Genomic DNA, 19556 nt, shown 5'->3' on the forward strand with positions numbered 1-19556 from the left:
AAAAATGTCGACTGGATGTTTGTGTTTTGCATGTTCTGTAGAAGATAATGACTTTTTTGGTGGAAAAAGAACAGCCGTGAAATCGTTTTGAATGTAGCCTAACGGATTGTCACACAACACCCCCAGTGTGGGTGTGAAAACATTAGCCTACCCATCTGTTGGATAACCATTGGAAATTTGAGCGCTTGGTGCCCCGCCCTAGATACTTTGACTGAAATAAATGTTTCTCTGTGATTTTGCCCGAGTATACATACACTATGCTATATCTCTTCGAAGTAGGTTTCTCATTAATTTGCCCATATATAGTAAGTAGCATGACTGATAAACCCTCCCACGCCAGTCAGATACACTACTTTTTCTCATTGTGAATTTTCAATCCCACGTATTCTTTAGTGGTCCAGTCTATAGTGTGGTGAGGGGCCTGTATGTGATAAAATGACAAATACATTGTGCTTGCAGTCGTTTCATTACAATGTCAACACATTGCACTCATGGCGAATTTTATCAACACGTTTTTTATTTATCTAGGTTCATTTTTATCCCCCTAAAAGTTATCTAGTTTAATTTTAGCCAATGTTTTTAAAATTAATTTTTTAGGTGAATTTTATCAAATGTGCTTTTTTTTTAAATAAAACATATCCACTAATGTGGTACACAGGGCAAATATGCCTCTGGCTCAATTGATAAAAAAGTTCAGCATTAGGGTATTGGAACGCAGCAGGTTAAATCTCTGTTTGGTGGGCTAAATTAAGCTCCATGTTCATAACAATGATAAATTGATAACAGTTTTGTTTGTTTACTTTTTAGAATAGATTCCTATATGTTTCCCAGTCGGTGGCCCTTCAGGCTTTTAACCACTGTGTGAAACTGTAACACGGGCCACCATAAAAGTAGCCAGAAGCCCTTGTACTCCACAGAGGGTGCAGCTGTCCTTTGTAATGTCAAATGCTAAGAGATGGCGTGTGCCACCCTGTAAACCAATCCCTTTGATGGACAATTACTCTGTCCTCAACAATGTACCTACCAAGCAGCCATGGACTCCTCAGTCTGGCTGGCCTTGGCCGGCTGGGGGGTCTGGTCTGGGTTCACTGGTCCGTTTCCGGCCTCAGACCACCAACCCCATCATGTCATAGAAGTAGTGCACCTACAAGAATACAGTAGAATCTTCTCAAAAGTACAGTAGAATCTTCTCAAAAGTACAGTAGAATCTTCTCAAAAGTACAGTAGAATCATCAACAGTACAGTAGAATCTTCTCAAAAGTACAGTAGACTCCTCAACAGTACAGTAGAATCTTCTCAAGAGTACAGTAGAATCCTCAACAGTACAGTAGAATCCTCAACAGTACAGTAGAATGTTCTCAAGAGTATAGTAGAATCTTCAAGAGCATAGTAGAATCTTCTCAAGAGTACAGTAGAATCTTCAAGAGCACAGTAGAATCTTCTCAAGAGTACAGTAAAATGTTCTCAAGAATACAGTAGAATCTTCAAGAGTATAGTAGAATCTTCTGAGACCAAAAAGTCAATGATTTTCTCTGGATATGAAGCTTTTTGGTCGAGAGGTAGGCTATGTATGGTTGACTATAGGGTGCAGAATGTTGATGTGTCCCACAAAATAAATCAAATGTATATTTTTTGTAGCCACAGCACTCACAGATACAAGCATTTCGCTACACTCGCATTAACATCTGCTAACCATGTGTATGTGACAAATAAAAATTTGATTTGATTTACTGTACTTAGGGCGGCAGGTAGCCGAGTGGTTAGAGCATTGGACTAGTAACTGAAAGGTTGCAAGATTGAATCCCCAAACTGACAGGGTAAATATCTGTCGTTCTGCCCCTGAACAAGGAAGTTAACCCACTGTACCTAGGCCATCATTGAAAATAAGAATGTGTTATTAACTGATTTGCCTAGTTAAATAAAGTTCAAATAAAAAAATTACAATACAGCCACAAGCCACCAGTCATCCTGATGTAACATTGCATGCCCAACCAAAGCCCAAACCCCAAGCTGTCTGGCGTGCCAGGAAAAGTCCCGATCAGATGGCGGGGCAGTCAGTGAACAGGGATCATATTCAACCACATAACATTGACTACATCCATAGTGGAGACATCATTTGAACTGAAGGTAAATAAAGAATTAGGATTATTATGTAAGAGTCAGCCTCTCATTAAAGTTCATATTCTGTTAACTCATACCCAAATAATGTTGTTGACTCGTCTTATATTCGTATTTGTTTCTCAAAGCATAAATAAATAATTTAATAAAAATTAACTTTTAAAAATCCCATCTCAAACTTGTATCTCAAGACAGTTTAGACAAATGTGTGCTATTTTCTCATAGAGATTGATTTCATCCTGCCTCATTGACTGAACTGGACAACAATCAACACTGGTCAACTCGTGTGAATAGTTTTTATGACCGGTATACGCCCACACCATTGCAACACAGAAAGGCTGCTTGTAACATACTGTTCCTTCCAAAAAGTAGTAATTACAAGCATTATTATAGGTCATATTTTATCAAAAATCTGGAAACACTGGACAGTATCTTCAAAGGATGAGGATGAATTCACTCCCACAGTACTCATTCTCGTTTTTTTAGCTGTGCCTGCGATTCTGATTCATACACACACACATGGCTCTGACTGTCTCTGAGGTAAGCTCTCTGGCGATGTGCATCTGTCTCTGAGAACAGTTGACTTTGCCAGAAGTTCAGCAGATATCTGACACAGAACCCCTTGACCCTCCATACACACACCTCCACCCAACCCGTACCCTGAGAAACACACCTGTCACTGGGTCTATCCTGACCCCTGAACTCTACAGCAGCCCCCTCAATAGTCTGGGGGTTAAGAGGTAGATCTATGGGATACAGTCAGGGCTTACTTACTCGGGGGCTCCCAAGTGGCGCAGCAGTCTAAGGCACTGCATCTCAGTGCTAGAGGTGTCACTACAGACACCCTGGTTTGAATCCAGGCTGTATCACAACTGGCCATGATTGGGAGTCCCATAGGGCAGCGCTCAATTGGCCCAGCATTGTCCGGGTTTGGCCGGTGTAGGCTGTCATTGTCAATAAGAATTTGTTCTTTTTTTTTCTTCTACTGTGTTATTGACTTGTTAATTGTTTACTCCATGTGTAACTCTGTGTTGTCTGTTCACACTGCTATACTTTATCTTGGCCAGGTCGCAGTTGTAAATGAGAAGTTGTTCTCAACTAGCCTACCTGGTTAAATAAAGGTGAAATAAAAAATAAAAAATAAAAAAATAAATAAACTGACTTGCCTAGTTCAATAAAGGTAAAAAAAATTTTTTTTTAAAAGAAATCTGATATTTGACAATAGAAATGTTAGTCTTGCTGGTATGTTGTTTGTGTTATGACTACATGCCTGCACAACATGTTATTATGACCTTTCATCATTTTCTAGATTAATAATGATCATAAGTTGATTACAAGCATGTCATTGTATTATTGTTACATTGTACTGGTATGTAATATGTTATTTATAAAGGCTTTCTGAATGACTACATTCAACTGATCTAAATATGTTCTTATACACATCAGATGTCTTTTAATGATACAATAACGTGATTTTAGTATTCAGCCTCAAATAGGGTCTGAACTGTGAAGATGGTTCCAGGAAGTGCAGTAAAGTTGACGTGATTACACAGGAAGCACCTGTGTTATTGAGCAACTGGGAGCTCGGAACTCGCTGACTTCCGAGCGTTCAAAACAACTGGAAACACGGGGGGAAAAGAATCGCTCAGACTGGGAGAAAAACAAAATTGGTTTGAACAGTCATCCGAAATAGAGCCTCTTTCTAGAGCTGTGACTTTCCGACCTGAAGGTCACTGACGTCGTGATTTGACCTCATATTCTTCCCAGTTGTTTGGAACACGGCATGCAGGGCATTCAGAAAGTATTCAGACCCCTTGGAATTTTTCCACATCTTTATGTTTCAGCCTTATTCTAAAATGGATTAAATAAATGTTTTCCTAAATCGAAACACAATACCCCATAATGACAAAGAGAAAACAGTATTTATTTGAAATGTTATAAATTTTTTAATTAAAAAAAAATTAAAAACAGAAATACATTTTTTGCGTAAGTATTCAGACCCTTTTGCTATGAGAGTCGAAATTGAGCTCAGGTGCATCCTGTTTCCATTGATCATCCTTGATGTTTCTACTACTTGACTAGAGTCCACCTGTCGTAAATTAAATTCATAGGACATGATTTGGAAAGGCACACACCTGTCTATATAAGGTCCCACAGTTGACAGTGCATGTCAAAAACCAAGCTATGAGGTCGAAGGAATTGTCCATAGAGCTCCGAGACAGGATTGTGTCAAGGCACAGATCTGGGGGAAGGGTACCAAAACTTTTCTGCAGCTTTGAAGGTCCCCAAGAACACCATCATTCTTAAATTAAATAAGTTTGGAATCACCAAGACTCTTCCTAGGGCTGGCCGCTCGGGCCAAACGGGGCAAACGGGGGGTGACCAAGAACCCAATGATCACTCTGACCCGATGACCTTCATGGTAGTGGCCAGGTGGAAGTCACTCCTTAGTAAAAGACACATGACAGCCCTCATGAGTTTGACAAAATTGAGACCATGAGCAACAAGATTCTCTGGTCTGATGAAACCAAGATTAAACTTTTTAGCCTGAATGCCAAGTGTCACGTCTAGAGGAAACCTGGTACCATCCATAGGGGGAAGCGTGGTGGTGGCTGCATCATGCTGTGGGGATGTTTTTCAGTGGTACGGATTGGGAGACCAGTCGGGAAAGATGAACGGAGCAAAGTACAGAGAGATCTTTGATGAAAACCTGCTCCAGAGCGCTCAGGACCTCAGACTGTGGAGAAGGTTCACCTTCCAACAGGACAACAACCCTAACACCTCCAGGCTGTGCAAGGGCTAATTGACCAAGGAGGAGGTGGAGTGCTGCATCAGATGACCTGGCCTGCACAATCACCCAACCTCAACTCAAATTGAGATGGTTCGGGATGAGTTGGGACTGCAGTGTGAAGGAAAAGCAGACAAGTGCTCAGCATATGTGGTAACTCCTTCAAGAATGTTGGAAAATCATTCCAGGTGAAGCTGGTTGAGAGAATGCCATGAGTGTGCAAAGCTGTCATCAAGGCAAAGGGTGGCTACTTTGAGGAATAACATTTTTTGATTTGTTTAACACTGTTTTGGTTACTATATGATTCCATATGTGTTATTTCATAGTTTTGTTGTCTTCCCTATTATTCTACAATGTAGAACATTGTAAAAATAAAGAAAAACCCTTGAATGAGTAGGTGTGTCCAAACTGTTGACTGGTACTGTATAAATTCAGGGCAGGTGTGTTGGGGCAGTAACCAAAAGGTTGCTAGATTGAATCCCAGAGTTGACAAGGTAAAACTCTGTCATTCTGCCCCTGAACAAGGTAGATAACCCACTGTTCTTAGGCCGTCATTGTAAATAAGAATTTGTTCTTAACGGTCTTCCCTAGTTAAATAGAAATGCTTTCTTATATCTCCTAGATGTAGGACAGACACTTAAAAACCTTTATTCCTTATTTTTTTACTGTTTTTTTCCCCCACATTTCTGAATGTCTTATTCGATGCATTTCTATGGGCTATAGTAATATAGTAATATAGGTCAAATTCAATTTTTCCCCTACATTGCAAGGGAGGGTAAGCTGATCCGAGATCAGTGCCTAGAGGCAAATTCTATCTGGTATGGTCTGGAGCCAAGACAGTTACAGTAACTTTCCAGCCACCATATTGGCCCGGTTCTATTTCTCCCCTAGTTCCTTCCCCCAGCTAGAATTCTATTCAGTATGAACTTCATAGGAGGGATAGGTACTGTAATTAGGAATAGGGCCAGGCAACCCCCGCAAAGGTTCATTTCCAGCTACTAGATTCTCCAGCCTACTGTGTCTTAAGACTGCCATAGGAGTTGAATTAGGTCTCAGTCAAGTCTCTGCTTTTGTTTTGCTGATAGTGGTGGTTTACCAATAACATACATCAAAATAAAAACAGGAGCAAAGTTGAGTTGATTGGCCTAAGTAGCCATTTTGTTTAGTAGTTTGCTGATGGAGGTATGGAGGTAATCATTCCCTATTTGAGAAGTAATACTATTATAAACCAATGAACAGGCATGTGTTCTCAAAAAAAATGATTGCCAAAAAATTAACTCACGAAAACCTGACTTCATCACTCTTTGAAAAATGAATAGAGGGCAATATCTAAATACTGTTCTCTGTTGCTCAAGAAACAGTCGCAGGTAAACATTTTAACTTCTTTGCTTTATAAAATTCAAAGTAACATTCAGCCACTCAAATATAATCAGAAATCCTAGAAGAATACATTAGTCAGACATGCAGAATTAAAACAAAAAAATTAACACTTGATGTATAACAGAAAGAACACATTCTGAATCCGCTACATTATACAGTGCAGTGTTCTCTCACCGTCCTCCTCCATAAGTGACCCTTCTCTATGCCCGCCCCCTCCTTGGTTACTGTTGCAACATCGAAAAACATTTTCCAGTGCTTTGGAGCCAACTAGCGCTTTCAAATCATATCCTGATGTCGAGACCAGATAGGAAGGAGTTGTATTCATAACATTGATAAATTAGCTAGCTAACATACATTGAGAAAACAAGTTATATTAAGTGGCTGGCTAGCTAGCTAGCGTCAGCTACATTTTGGGTGACCAATGAGACAAAGTTTGCTACCCAGCTGAACTGGCAATGTTATTAGTATAATTTCAGATTTGAAAAATACTCCATCAACAGGCTCTGTATTTCAGGAATCACAGTATCAAGTACTCCTGCTGCACTGTTAAGTTATTTAGCCATTTTGGCAAAATGTTGTTTTTAAAGAAACCTGTTAGTTTTTTCCCCATAGTCCTCACTGGATTTCATGTGATTTAAACCGGAGCTTGTCCGAGTCGGACATGATGACAGTTGCTATCCAGTTGAGTGATGCGATTGGTTGCCCAACATTCTGGGGCAGGGCTTAGCAAAGGGTCAATTGGTCCGTGAAAAGAATCAAGGATTCAAAAGAATCAAAAGTTAGCACAAAAAACGTGATATAAAATACAATTAACACTTTTACATGTGAAGGTGAACAAATTCAATGATCAAAGAAATTGAATGCAAAAGCACTGCATGATTACAACTGAGGGCTTTTGCCAAGTGCTGTGTTTCCACAAGGTTAGAAAATATCCATCAGTAACCTCAACATTCAACATTAGAAATGCCCAAAATAACCTCCCACCTAATTCTGATCTGGTTATTGTGATTGCCATTAGCTAAGTGAATTAGAATTGCAATGCCTTTACATGTCTACATCTCAACACCTTAGTGTGGCATCATCTCCCTCCCTGATCGGAATAAAACTGCACAGGTGATAGCATACCCCAGGTGGCCTCTGCCATTTTTATTTCACTTTTCCTGATCAGCTCTCCCAGGGCCTGTGTCCACAAAGCGTCTCAGAGTAGGTGAGAGCTGATCTAGGATCTGTCCATATAAATCTGATTCATTATGATCTAAAAAGGCTAAACTGATCCTAGATACTCCAAGACACTCCGTGGCTACGGGTCTTGATCCAAACAGAAAGTAAAAAAGGAGACAAGGAGACATAAGCATATGTGATAGTGGCCCATCTCCTATCCCTGCTATTCCTGATGCAGGGTAAGCTGTAGCGCCCTCTGCTGGCAGAGCTCAATTCAAAGTTGAGAAATAATTTCATGTCAGGGGGGACCCTATTTGCTCTTACATAGGGTTCCGGGGTCAAGGAATAGAACCCTGTTTGATGTTGCACAGGAATCTGTGTCCAACGGATTTGATGTTGCACGCGTCCAGATTAGTGATGTCCCAGTTCAATAACGGACAATAGTTGTGTCAGTCGGAGGTCCCTATTTGATGTTGCGTAGGATCCTGCGGCAATGTGTGGTCTTGAGCTCAGCTAGGGCCTTCTCCAGCTCCTGGATGAGGTGCATCAGGGTGGCAGGGTCAGTCTGTAGTACCTTAGCACTCTTATCACCTCCACTCTCCTCCAGGTGCAGCTTCATAGTCACTGTAGGCTTAACCTGCTGCCGGAGGGCACGACTAGCCAGCTAGAGGAGAGAGATGGGAGGGGGACTTTTTATTTTTACAAACTGAATTGATGTACCATCAAAGAGAGACAAACACAGAAAGACTCCACTCACACACAGGTCTAACTAGCCCCTCTCCCCCCAAAAAATTGCAGCATTTATTCAATAAAAACTATTTTTCCATGACGTTATCAGGCAGGAATATCGACGTAACTTGTAATGACGTTAGAAGCAACATTTGGTTTTCATCAAAAAATGATTGCGAGCTAGGAGGTGACCTAATAAAGGAATTTGAATATGTCACAAGAATACATCCCTTAGCCGTGGTTTATTGGCCATATACCACTAACCCTCAAGGTGCCTTATTGCAATTATAAACTGGTTACCAACGTAATTAGAACAGTTAAAAAATTATAAAATAAAAAAAAACATGTCATACACATGGTATATAGTCTTATTGAACACAGCTTTCAGGCAATCAGCATTCCGGGCTCGAGCCCAGTTTATAATTGTAAATAAATCCCTTTTGCACATGTGCATAACTACAGATAAATCCAACAGGAGATTGGAGTGAGTTGGACAGAGGAACCTGGAAACCTCTGCACAAGAAACACTTGAACGAACCTCAAAAAAAAAAAAAAAAAAATGTTAAAACTATTTTCTGGCAATTGTGCCAGATGTTAAGACAAACAAAAATAATTAATTAAAGAAATGTATTAAAATGGCCTTTCTACGAGAATGACTTGTCATTTCAATAGGGATAGGCTACACACTAAAATCTAGGTTTATGATAGTAATTCACCTTTGCCATGGTTTGCTAAACAAGATGCAGGCTGACTATAGCCCCTGATAGGACTACATCTAATTTCAGATCGCCTACAGTAGCCTAGGCAAGACGTAGGCTGAACAATTTAGCAGCTTGCTTAGTTCAAAATGACAGAATCATTTATCAAAATCAAAATTGTTGCATACACATATTTAGCAGATGTTATTGCGGGTGTAGTGAAATGATTGTGTTCCTAGCTCCAACAGTGCAGTAGTATCTAACAATTCACAACAATATACACACATCTGAAAGTAAAATAATGGAATTAAGAAATGTAAATATTAGGAACGAGCAAAGAGTGTGCAAAGATGTCATCAAGGCAAAGGATGGCTACTTTGAAGAATCTAAAATATATTTAGATTCGTTTCACACTTTTCTGGTTACTACATGATTCCATGTGTGTTATTTCATAGTTTTGATGTCTTTACTATTATTCTACAATGCAGAAAAATAGTAAAAATAAAAGAAAAACCCTTGAATGAGTAGGTGTGTCAACTTTTGACTGGTACTGTAAATGTCTATGTATATATAGGGCAGCAGCCTCTAAGGTGCAGGGTTGAGTAACCGGGTGGTAGCCGGTTAATGATGGCTATTTAACAGTCCGATGGCCTTGAGAGAGACTGAAAAACAGATTCTCTCAGTCCCAGCTTTGATGCACCTTTACTGACCTCGCCATTTAAATGGTAGTGGGGTGAACAGGCCGCTCAAGGGTTGAGATCCTTGATGATCTTTTATAGCCTTCCTGTGACGTCGGGTGCTGTAGGTGTCCAGGAGGGCCGGTAGTGTGCCCCCGGTGATGCGTTGGGATGACCATACCACCCTCTGGAGAACCGTGCGGTTGCGGGCGGTGCAGTTGCCGTACCAGGCGGTGATACAGCCCGACAGGATGCTCTCAATTGTGCATCTGTAAAAGTTTGAGGGGCCAAGGCAAATGTCACCACACTGTCTGTGTGGATGGACCATTTCAGATTGTCAGTGATGTGTACGCCGAGGAACTTAAAACTTTCCACCTTCTCCACTGCAGTCCCATCAATGTGGATGGGGGGGGGGGGTGATTCCTCTGCTGTTTCCTAAAGTCCACAATCATCTCCTTTGTTTTGTTGACATTGACTGAGATGCTATTTTCCTGGCACCACACTCCCAGAGCCTTCACCTCCTCCCTGAAGGCGGTCTCGTCATTGTTGGTAAACAAGCCTACTACTGTTGTGTCGTCTGCAAACTAGATGATTGAGTTGGAGGCGTGTCTGGCCACGCAGTCATGGGTGAACAGGGAGTACAGGAGGGGGCTGAGCACACATCCTTGTGAGGCCCCATTGTTGAGGATCAGCGAAGTGGAGGTGTTGTCAGGAAGTCCAGGACCAGTTGCACAGGGCAGGGTTCAGACCCAGGGCCTCAAGCTTAATGATGAGCTTGGAGGCTACTATGGTGAAGGCGGCGCTATAGTCAATGAACAACATTCTAACATAGGTATTCCTCTTGTCCAGATGGGATAGGGAAATGTGCTGACGATTACCCTATTGGGGCGATAAGCAAATTGAAGTGGGTCTAGGGCGTCAGGTAAGGTGGAGGTGATATGATCCTTGACTAGTCTCAAAGCACTTCATGATGACAGAAGTGAGTGCTACGGGGCGATAGTCATTTAGTTCAGTTACCTTTGCTTTCTTGGGTACAGGAACAATGGTAGCCATCTTGAAGCATGTAGGCTCAGCAGACTAAGATAAGGGTTGATTGAATATGTCTGTAAACACTACAGCCAGCTGGTCTGCGCATGCTCTGAGGACGCGGCTAGGGATGTCGTCTGGGCCGGCAGCCTTGCGAGGTTTAACACGTTTAACTGTCTTACTCACGTCAGCCACAGAGAAGGAGCCCAAAGTTCTTAGCGGGCCGCGTCGGTGGCACTGTGTTATCCTCAAAGCAGGCGAAGAAGGTGTTTAGATTGTCCGGAAGCAAGATGTCGGTGTCCGCGATGTGGCTGGTTTTCCTTTTGTAGTCCGTGATTGTCTGTAGACCCTGCCATATACATTTAAGCGTGTTAACCCTCGCAAGGTACCAGCCCATACGGCATCCCCGGCCGCGTCCTCAGAGAATGCGCAGACCAGCTGGCTGGTGTGTTTACGGACATATTCAATCTCTCCCTATCCCAGTACGCTGTCCCCACTTGCTTCAAGACTACACTGTTTGTATTCAACCATATTCCCAGTCACCTTGCCATGGTTAAATGCGGTGGTTCACGTTTTCAGTTTTGCGTGAATGCTGCCATCTATCCACGGTTTCTGTTTTTGGGCAGGTATTAATAGTCACAGTGGGAACAACATCCCCTATACACTTCCTGATGAACTCCATCACCTCAATGTTATTCTCAGAGGCTCCCCGTAACATGAACAGGAGAGGCGAATTTGAGTTACGTGTATCCCAATAGCCTGCTGAAATAGGCTGCTGAGGATGGGGATCATACTCACTGAATTAAATATTAATAACATGGATATGAACTGAATATGCTTGTCAACAGACATTGTATCCCCCCCCGGCAGCCTAATCTGACTGACTGTTACCGTCAATCTAATGCATTTTAACAAATGATCAGCAATTGTGATTGACCGGCGCAACTTGGAAATAGGCCAAAAACACACAACCAATACATTTTCACCCGCGACATCGTTGTCAAAGTATCCCAATTTGTCAGGGAAACCGCAGACTTAGCAACCACAAAAAACACAAAAAAGCAGACACACAGACAGGCCAACAGAGAGACATGCAGACAGAGAAAACAAACGGACAACAGAGTACCTGAACGTCCAGCCTCCACTCCAGGTTGTGGTAGTGTGGCAGTGAGGGGGTGAGTTCACCCAGGATGTGTCGGATCTCCTTCCTGTTTTCCAGGTAGAGCTGCTGCAGCAGGTGGTTCAGCTCCTCGGTGAAGCCCAGCACCAGCACTGAGTCCTGAAAGTCCACCTCAGAGATCTGCAACACATAGACAAGGCAGAGAACAGGCTTAACATGGCAATTCATTCTGAACTCTTCCGAGAGCTGCCTCAATGTAAGTGTGCTAGTTAGAGACTAGCACACTCCTCTGTCTAACTTCTCACCCCTCAGTGTGTTAGGTGTAGGAAGGGTATAGGGCAGGCTCTCGGTACCCACTCACCATGAGTTTGGAGCTCTCGGTGAGCAGGTACATGAGTCCCTCCACACCATGCTGTACGGTCTCTGCGTCAACACTCAGCTTCCCTGAAGGACACAGTGAGGAGGGGAAACTAGTTAGCTACAAGTCTACCATGTAAAACATGTTGAACAAAGAAATGGAATGACAGCTTTACACAGAGAATGTTTTGTAGGAAGAATCATGCAAGCTTGGAAAATTATACTTACTGGCAGCCCCCTCATAGATCTTAGGGTTTGTTCCCTTTCGCAGGAACTCAACCGCTATTCGTCCAAATTCAGCAACCACTGATAAGGAAAAACAAGAAATATTACCCCTCAAACTTGTGGCAATGATCCTGTGACTCCGGTCCAGATCACCATTAGCCTACCACTAGGCTGGACAGCAGCTTGTGGGCGTTAAAGTGTAGGGCCATAAAGCCCACTGGCGGCTGCCCTGGCTAGCCCAATAACGGACTAAAGGAGCCTAACGTTACTCAGTATTTTCCAAGGACTATGTTACCCTATTCATAGACGTTAATTATGTTAGCGCCCATTGATAGCGTCTATTGACTAAAGTATCTTCTCGGACCAGCTTGCTCTAAATAGTAATACGCATCGCTTGTGGTACGGTTTTGGAAACCTAAGGAACGTATATTCCATATCAGCGAGAAATTATTTTCAAAAATGAAAAGGTTAAATTACTACACAACTTTTATAGGATTTAGGGCTCCCACACGGACATATTACCATGTTACAGACCGAGTGGACGACCGGTGCGAATCTGCGTCTCTGAACACCGGTGTCCGTGTATAAACGTAAGACGGACGCTACAAACTTTTTTTTTTTTAATGTGATATGAAAGTAAAGGGAACTATGTTTCTATAACCGTACCGCAATTGAGTATCGATTCAAGTTTAGATTGAGTATTTTGGCTGCCACAGCCAATTCGCCTTTAAAAAAACAGAACATGTAAGGACATAGCACCTATCCCGCCTAGGGTTATATATGAGCACTCCCTTGCTCTCTGATATTCTAGTGGCATTTGACATATTGTTAGACCCATTAGTCATTTCAGATCCACTCAAGGGGTATCGGTAGTTAGGTTGTTTCTGGACAGGCACAGTAACATTATAGGCAGACGGAAGTAGCGAACGTTAGCTAGAATAACATCTTGATAACAGACAGGACAATCTATGAATCTGTTGCACTGTATTCGCTGGTTTAATAACTTTAAAACACAATGAATCTGGCGTTGATTTAGTTAGTCTAATGACAGCTGGTAACATTAGCTAGCTGTCATGCTAACAGTCATATTTACCCGCAGAGTCCACCTCTGGCAGAAACCCCAGGTGCTCCTTATGTTCGTCAGATAACACCAACAGCATTATTGTAAGTTATAGTCTAACTCTTATTGTGCAAAGTCGACAAAATGTACCTACTACAGAATGAAATGTTGACTTTTATCAGTTAGCTAACTAGGCTGATCAAAATCACATGACCACCAGGAACAAAATTCTACAGCCCATACAATTCGAAAGAAACAAAGTAGCAGCAGAAAAAAGGTTCCGGATTCCTGCCGCACTGGCCTGCTTATATTTGTCCTGTTACAAGTGTTTAATGTAAATGTATTTCTTGCATATCCCAACTCCCCCTAAGACACCCACACACGGCCAGGGCCACCATTGACACGTTAAATGCCTTGCTCAAGGGCACAGCAACAGATTTACATTTTTTTCCACCTCTTAAACTGTAATGACATGGGTGTTGAAATTAAGTTGTTGAAATGATCACTATTCTGTCTGGTATTCATCACAAGAGGCCACACTATCACCAGGCACTTGAGGGGCTTCACATTTTTTAGTTTTTAAACAGTGATAACCTTGCCATTCCAACCTTGGGATGTCTGTAGGCTGAAGAAAACACCACTTTCAAGTAGACTACATGCACGCAGTGGTGGAAAAAGTACCCAATTGTCATACTTGAGTAAAAGTAAAGATACCTTAATAGAAAGTGACTCAAGTGAAAGTCACCCAAGTAAAATACTACTTGAGTAAAAGTCTAAAAGTATTTGGTTTTAAAAATACTTAAGTATCAAAAGTAAATGTAATTGCTAACATATACTTAAGTATTTTAAGTAAAAGTATAAATCATTTCAAATTCCTTATATTAAGTAAACCAGACAGCATCATTTTATTGTTTTTATTTTATTTACGGATAGCCAGGGGCACACTCCAACACTCAGACATAATTTACAAACAAAGCATTTGTGTTTAGTGAGTCCGCCAGATCAGAGGCAGTAGGGATGACCAGGGATGTTCTCTTGATAAGTGTGTGAATTTCACAGGGTGGGCAACTCCAGTCCTCAAGGGCCTGATTGGTGTCACACTTTTTCTCCATCCCTAGTGTAACCGATGTGAAATGGCTAGCCAGTTAGCGGTGGTGCGCGCTAATAGCGTTTCGATCGGTGACGTCACTCACTCTGAGACCTTGAAGTAGTGGTTCCCCTTGCTCTGCAAGGGCCGCGGCTTTTGAGCAGCGATGGGTATAACGATGCTTCGGGTGTCAGCTGTCTATGTGTGCAGAGGGGTTCGAGCCCAGGTAGGGGCGAGGGGACGGACTAAATAATACTGTTACACTAGCAAACACAGCGGGTTAATCAAATTGCATTCGAAACTGAAGGTTTAGGTGATTATTGGAGTCAGGGATGTTAGCTGGGACTGGGTCAAAACTGTGACACCAATCAGGCCCTCGAGGACTGGAATTTCCCACCCCTTTAACCCCTAAATGTAAGAAGTACTTTTGGGTTTCAGGAATAATGTATGGAGTAAAAAGTACATTATTGTCTTTAGGGATGTAATGAAGTAAAAGTTGTCAAAGATATAAATAAAGTAAAGTACAGATACCTAAAAAAAACTACTTAAGTAGTACTTTCAAGTATTTTTAATTAAGTACTTTACACCACTGCGTACATGTCTACACTCCACTTCTACATGTTTTTTTCTATAACTTTCTATTAGTTGTACTGTACCACACTCTTGCAGTGCATAGCATTTATAGATATGTATAAAGAATCACTGGAATTAACAATTCCTCCATTGTGAAGTCAACAGCACCGAGGAACTGTAATAAACATAATTCTGAACAGATGGGTGAATGACTATGAATGAACATTTACACTTTTTTTTATTTTTTACTTTGTCTCCCTTTACTCGGTTAAAGATTTTTTTTAATGAGTACAAGCTTTTGTCAGTAATGTGTCATCAGTAAAGGACATGAACCTGAACGTAGCTAGACAATTTAGCAACTCCAGCCCAGACTTTAGAGTTGCTTTGCAGCTTCAGGTTTTATTTAAAAAAAATAAAAGTCTAGAGCTTGTTTTAGAACTGCATTCAATAATGGCGTGATACCAGTACATGACGTAGTATAGGCTTGGGCCTTTAGCAAATGACTTGTGTGACAATGATAAAGACACAGAAGAGCCTTGTCTAAAATAACCGCCTGAGCTGCAAAATAAAAATTTAATATTGTTTAGGCTAGGCCTATTTCGCCAGCTAAATCTGCCATGCTGTTGTGTGTTATTTAATAGCCATATAAATGCATAATTTGTTTTTACAGTCACGTGGGGCTATTGTGGTGATCATGTAACCTAATGAATCACACTTTCTCCAGTATTTGGGAGCACAGACTGTAGGCCTTATGTGGTGCAAGGGCAACAACCTCTCCCTCAACGTGATCAAGACAAAGGAGATGATTGTGTACTACAGGAAAAGGAGGACCGAGCACACCCCCATAATCTCATCGACGCTGGCTGTAGTGGAGCAGGTTGAGAGCTTCAAGTTCCTTGGTGTCCACATCACCAAAAAACTAACATGGTCCAAGCACACCAAGACGGTTGTGAAGAGGGCACGACAAAACCTACTCTCCCTCAGGAGACTGAAAAGTTTTGGCATGGGTCCTCAGTGGTTGCATCACTGCCTGGTAATGGCAACTGCTCGGCCTCCGACCGCAAGGCACTACAGAGGGGCCAAGCTTCCTGCCATCCTCAGTACCTCTATACTAGGCAGTGTCAGAGGAAGTCCCTAAAAATGGTCAAAGACTCCAGCCACCCTAGTCATAAACTGTTCTCTCTAAAATATTTAGCGGCCTGTGAGCTAGGGTTTCTTTTTAAAGGGAGCTTTATAATAAAACACAGTTATAAAACACAAATAAAGTTACACAATTATTCCACAAGACACCAGTACCCCAAATTATAGCCTAAATTGCAATGCCTATGTTGAAGGCCTATTTTTATGTGGATAGGCCTAAATTAAACATTTCATTATTAAAGTGATAGGCTAAAGAACTTTGGAGAATTTCTACAATTTTGAATACACACATGGATTTCAATAAACGTATGGATGAGACTGTTCAATTCTCTTTGATTTAGTTCCTATTGCAACTCAAGACAAAAGACTGAATGGACGACAGTGACTGAACTGAACTGAACGAAGGATGAATTAGATCTTCAGAAATGTTGGAATGACGAGGTTCACGCATGCTCTGCACTTTACTTGGCTACTAGGCAAAGAGGCCTACATTAAGGGTATAATGACTATGGCTGCGTGACTCCAGAAGGGCATCTTCTGAGGCTGAGGGGTGTTTTACCGAAGGCGCATGGTGCTGTGGTGCTGCATGGAGATCACAAGCTCTCGTGCTTCTACACCTGTCTGTATTGCTTGCTGTTTGGGGTTTTAGGCTGGGTTTCTGTACAGCACTTTGAGATATCATCTGATGTACGAAGGGCTATATAAATACATTTGATTTGATTTGGATTTGATTCAACTGGGCAGCAGTATCGCGATTGAGGGAATAGCCTATAGGGAGGCTACCTAAGACCACAGCAACAGAGTTATTGTAAAGTTTGGGGGAAAGCTTATGCCAGACTGTTAAACCTCTCCCTTGTTCATTTCAAAGTCTGTATGTTCATGAGCCGATTCATATAAATCATGTCACATTATTTTAAATTCATATTAACACCTCCTACAAAATATTATTTGGCAAGACTTTGAGTGATTAAATAAATATCAAAATATTTAAAAAATATATATATATTTTAAGTGGCCAAGACTCCAGTGGTCATACATAATTTATAGATTCACCAAACACAGAATAATAATCAATGTTTCATTATTCCTGGTAGCCTAGTGATTAGCGCGTTGGGCCAGTAACTGAAAAGTTGCTGAATCAAATCCCAGAGGTGACAAGGTAAAAAATCTGTCATTCTGTTCCTGAGCAAGGCAGTTAACCTACTGTTACGTGGATGTCGATTATGGAAGCCCCACGCCCCTCTCTGATTCAGTTGAATGCATTCAGTTGTACAGCTGACTAGGTATCTCCCTTTCCCTACTACTGATTGCAGACAGAGCCCAGAAATGGGATGGTGCAATATTGAATTAGTCATATTTTGGTGCATGCGTGGGGATGTTCTTTAGCGTTCGGCCATCAGATTAGCCACCAAATGCTCCTTATAAGATACATCACTGCACTCTATACTCCTCTGTAAACTGGTCATCTCTGTGCTGCTACCATGTTGTGTTGTCATGTGTTGATGCCATGCTATGTTGTTGTCTTAGGTCTCTCTTTATGTAGTGTTATCTCTCTTGTTGTGATGTGTATTTTTAATTTTTAATGCCAGCCCCCTCAGGAGACCTTTTGATAGGCCGTCATTTTATTCCTAGCAGACTGAAACTTCACTGTTGTAGGCATAATACAGCTGCTGCTATCTGGACTTGCGCTGGAAAACAAATGCATTACATTAGCTACCTAAATGTGAAGCAAACTAAACTGAGTCATAGAGAATGGAGACTTTTAACTTGAAAACGTGCAGGATGTCTCTTTCCGGTTTCCCCGAATTCCGTTTTTCTTTTTTATACTGTGTTAAACTTGTTCGGGTAGCGCTCCTCACAGGCCGTTTGGTATAAAACATTTTGTGAGGTGAGATGATACTGCCAAAACTCGGAAAGTTATTATTATACGTGAGAATTGCAACACAAGTATGTGTATGTATGTTCACAGATTAAATTTCACGTTTACGTTCATATTTCACGCATGGTTTTTCTTACGATCCTAACAATTTATGTATGGATTTTCTAACGACTCGTGTAGTAAATTACCAGTCAAAAGTTTGACCACACCTACTCATTCAAGGGGTTTTCTTTATTATTTACAGCATTGTAGAATAATAGTGAGGACGTCAAAACGATTAAATAAAACATATGGAAGTAACCAAAAAAACGTGTTAAACAAATCAAAATATTTTATATTTGAGATTCTTCAAAGTAGACACCAATATGGCCAACATACCACGGCTCAGGGCTGTTTGTAGGCACGAGGCAACGCAGTGTGTGTGCCTGGATACAGCCATTTAGCTGTGGTATATTGGACACATACTACAACCCCCCGAGGTGCTTTATTGTTATTAGAAACTGGTTACCAACGTAATTAGAGCAGTAAAAATACATGTTTTGTCATACCTGTGGTATACGGTGTGATATACCACGACTGTCAGACAATCAGCAGTCAGGGTTTGTACCACCCAGTTTATAATCTCTATTGTATATCATCTCCATTGTATATAATCTGTTCCTCATGTACTCTCTGTATTGATATGTTCTTAATAAAATAAAATAAAAAAGGGGATGAGGGGGTGGAGGATATCCTCTGGGCTGACAAAATGGGCATGGAAGATCTTACAACACCCGGATAAGTATTTTACAGTATCAATTTAACCACATATGTTATATCAGTCTGTCAATCGCTGACATAGCACAAAACCATTGGTTGACGCATGCTATGCTAGTTTGCGACATAGTGTAAAACCTTCATAAATGTGTTCAATTATAAATCTACGGATGTCTTGCCACAGTTGTCTTACATGAACACTGTTTCTGGGTGGTCAGTGGTTGGCGGGATCATTTTTATGAATAATTTTAAAGGAAACTTCCTTAATTTTTGTTAACAAGTAGGTATGTGTGTGGCAACATCCAAACTTTTTTCCAACAGATATTATCAATAAATCCATTCCAATAAGGCATGACAATAAGGTATAGATACAACATCCTGCTGAGACAAGGATCGTAATCGCTCTGTTGTTGAATGGACCAAAAGAGAAACAAATCTTTCCTACTGATGAGTCAACAGGGTCAACAGAAGGTAGGCTCTGAGGGTCAGGTCTTGACATGTTCCTGAATAACATAGCAACACCTGAGGGAATGGCATCTAAAACAATTGCAAAATCTTTAGGTGTTACAGGGACCTTGTAAAGTGATAAGAATTCCTTATAACTGAGTAAAAGACCCTCTGCATTTACCAGTTGGCTCACCAATAGGATATTATTTCGGAACCAATATTCTAAAAACAAAGAAGTCTTTTTATACAATATATCCCGATTATTCCATATATAATATCTGTGTGGAGAAAAATTGTGTTTATAAATTAAGGACCATGACAAGAAAACCTGCCGA

The 19556-nt window shown here is 41.2% G+C and overlaps 1 protein-coding gene across 2 annotated transcripts; it reads right to left on the minus strand.

Annotated features, from left to right (window-relative positions):
- Positions 1-6276: 6276 nt before the first annotated feature.
- commd2 (COMM domain containing 2) lies at positions 6277-13598 on the minus strand. Of its 2 annotated transcripts, none has more exons than XM_035787440.2 (5): positions 13373-13598; positions 12283-12360; positions 12059-12141; positions 11704-11877; positions 6277-8111 (listed from the first exon to the last, which is right to left on the minus strand). In XM_035787440.2, the coding sequence occupies exons 1-5, from the start codon at positions 13437-13439 to the stop codon at positions 7911-7913; spliced, it is 603 nt and encodes a 200-aa protein (XP_035643333.1). In that variant the 5' UTR covers positions 13440-13598; the 3' UTR covers positions 6277-7910. The 2 variants fall into 2 exon arrangements, with proteins under 2 accessions (XP_035643333.1, XP_035643338.1); XM_035787445.2 differs by having other exon boundaries at positions 13494-13567.
- Positions 13599-19556: the final 5958 nt, after the last annotated feature.

The sequence above is a fragment of the Oncorhynchus keta genome, chromosome 1 (assembly GCF_023373465.1).
Source record: "Oncorhynchus keta strain PuntledgeMale-10-30-2019 chromosome 1, Oket_V2, whole genome shotgun sequence".
Taxonomy (NCBI): domain Eukaryota; kingdom Metazoa; phylum Chordata; class Actinopteri; order Salmoniformes; family Salmonidae; genus Oncorhynchus; species Oncorhynchus keta.

Excerpts from the sequence above, each read along its gene's own strand:
- commd2 (XM_035787440.2), bottom strand. The coding sequence starts at position 13,439 with ATGCTGTTGGTGTTATCTGACGAACATAAGGAGCACCTGGGGTTTCTG. Across the intron at positions 12,361-13,372 it reads GCCAGAGGTGGACTCTGCGG|TGGTTGCTGAATTTGGACGA; the intron begins GTAAATATGACT and ends TTTCCTTATCAG. Across the intron at positions 8,112-11,703 it reads AGTGGAGGCTGGACGTTCAG|CTGGCTAGTCGTGCCCTCCG; the intron begins GTACTCTGTTGT and ends TCTCTCCTCTAG.